Raw genomic sequence first — 1,587 nt, forward strand, 5'->3', positions numbered from 1 at the left:
ATAAGGTAATGGAGTTTGCCTGGAAGGACGCCACGGTGGTTCTATTCCTGTCTACAATTCATAATGGTACGTACATCGTCCTCAACACTATACCGCAGAGCCGCTGACGTCATACATCGCCAGGTCAAAACTACATCGCGAAGCTACGAAAACGACCCTCTACAGTGTCCACAGGCTACAGGCAAACAGCGAAGGTGTTCGGCGATAAGGCTAGGAAGGAATTGGATATACCAGACTTCATAGAGAAGTACAATCTCTTCATGTGCGGCGTCGACGTGGCCGACCAATTAAGGTCCTACTACAACACCGAGAGGACTCATAGGAAGACGTGGAAGCCTCTATTCTTTCCTATTAGATACAGTAGTTGGCAATTGTTACCAGCTGTCCACCTACAGGATAGTGGGTGAGCGAACTCTACGCCAACATTCGCATGCCCAATTCCGCCGCAACCTACGCGATGCCCTCCTCCATAACTCTATTCGTGTTCGCAAGCAACATACAGTAGAAGGAGTGAAAGGAATAATGGACATAGTATGGCAGCCGGTCAAGGAGCATAAGCTAGCTAAGGTGTTTAAAAAACAACACCTCTGCGCTGCCTGCAAGGAGGCAAGGCGTACTACTACAACACCACACTATGGGGCTCGGAAGCCACTTGCGAATCTATCTATCAACACCACAAGAAAGGAAAGAGGCGATAGTCATGGCTGGAAGCGTCGTATAAGGACGCCTCGGACGAATTATGGTTGTACAGTTTGTATGATTGCATTCTGTACAGGTTCACAGTGTTGGAGTGAACATCTAGCAAAGCTCAACTCCATAGAATAGGCCTGTATAGCTATCTACAAGCAATTCGAATAGCCTCAGGTCATTGTAATTCTCATCACGGAGGAAGGAATCAGAGCCTCTTATTGGCCGCAGCCTTATCGATAACGTAGGACCCATTTCAACGGGTTAAGGGATAGCACTTTGTATAATATTGCACAGTTGGTCTCTTCACTATATAGAATCCTTTGAACGTCTAAGGCCCATCCTCGCGAGCCCACGCAACAGGTCTTGATCCATTGCTCGTTTGTCTGCCTACGCCACTGAGCGGAATGTCTGCAGGAACGTCAAGCGGGTCCTGCTTTTGAGACGAAAGCATCTGTGAATAGTGATGGCGACATGCGCGGGTAGTCGGATGAACCTTCCCAAGAATGGCATTATACCCAGCGCATGCTCTTTCATACAGCGCAGTAGATTCATCGTAACGATGCCCACTCGCAAGAGCAAGAAAATAAGCGAGGCAGTACACGCTTGTCAGCGTGGAGGGATGCTCTGGCCTAAGCACCTTCTCCCTCCGCACCAGCGTCTATCTATCCATTAATTCCGTCTCTTCATACTTGCCCTGGCTGTTCAGTACGAGCGCCAAGTTGCTCATGGTCGTTAGCATGGAAGGATGCTCCTTCCCAAGCACCTTCTCACTTGCCGCCAGTGTCTGCCTGTGCATCGATTTTGCCTCCTCGTACTTGCCCTGGCTGTCTAGTACAAGCACCAAGTTGTTCATGCTCGTCAGCGTGGAAGGATGCTCCTTCCCAAGCACCTTCTCAC

The 1,587-nt window shown here is 49.3% G+C and overlaps 3 protein-coding genes across 3 annotated transcripts in view; 2 read left to right on the forward strand and 1 right to left on the reverse strand.

Moving 5' to 3' along the window:
• Positions 1–8: 8 nt before the first annotated feature.
• Positions 9–407, forward strand: BDZ99DRAFT_524772 (uncharacterized protein; the record flags this gene model as incomplete). The annotated part of the gene is made up of 2 exons (XM_033725933.1): positions 9–66; positions 124–407. The coding sequence occupies 2 exons, from the start codon at positions 9–11 to the stop codon at positions 405–407; spliced, it is 342 nt and encodes a 113-aa protein (XP_033572010.1).
• BDZ99DRAFT_112018 (uncharacterized protein) lies at positions 384–949 on the forward strand. Its single transcript, XM_033712420.1, has one exon. The coding sequence runs from the start codon at positions 523–525 to the stop codon at positions 823–825; it is 303 nt and encodes a 100-aa protein (XP_033572011.1). The 5' UTR covers positions 384–522; the 3' UTR covers positions 826–949.
• A 399-nt stretch (positions 950–1,348) lies between these two features.
• The window catches only part of BDZ99DRAFT_490699 (TPR-like protein), a gene marked incomplete at both ends in the record, with an annotated part of 1,991 nt that continues 1,752 nt past the window's right edge, over positions 1,349–1,587 (reverse strand). Inside the window, one exon of the mRNA XM_033723066.1 lies at positions 1,349–1,579. Within this exon, the coding sequence (XP_033572012.1) occupies positions 1,349–1,579 (231 nt within the window). The remainder of the gene's footprint in view (positions 1,580–1,587) is intronic.

The sequence above is a fragment of the Mytilinidion resinicola genome (genome assembly GCF_010093595.1).
Source record: "Mytilinidion resinicola strain CBS 304.34 unplaced genomic scaffold BDZ99scaffold_19, whole genome shotgun sequence".
In the NCBI taxonomy this organism is placed as follows: domain Eukaryota; kingdom Fungi; phylum Ascomycota; class Dothideomycetes; order Mytilinidiales; family Mytilinidiaceae; genus Mytilinidion; species Mytilinidion resinicola.

Coding starts and splice junctions, on each gene's coding strand:
- BDZ99DRAFT_112018 (XM_033712420.1), top strand. CDS start 523: ATGGACATAGTATGGCAGCCGGTCAAGGAGCATAAGCTAGCTAAGGTG.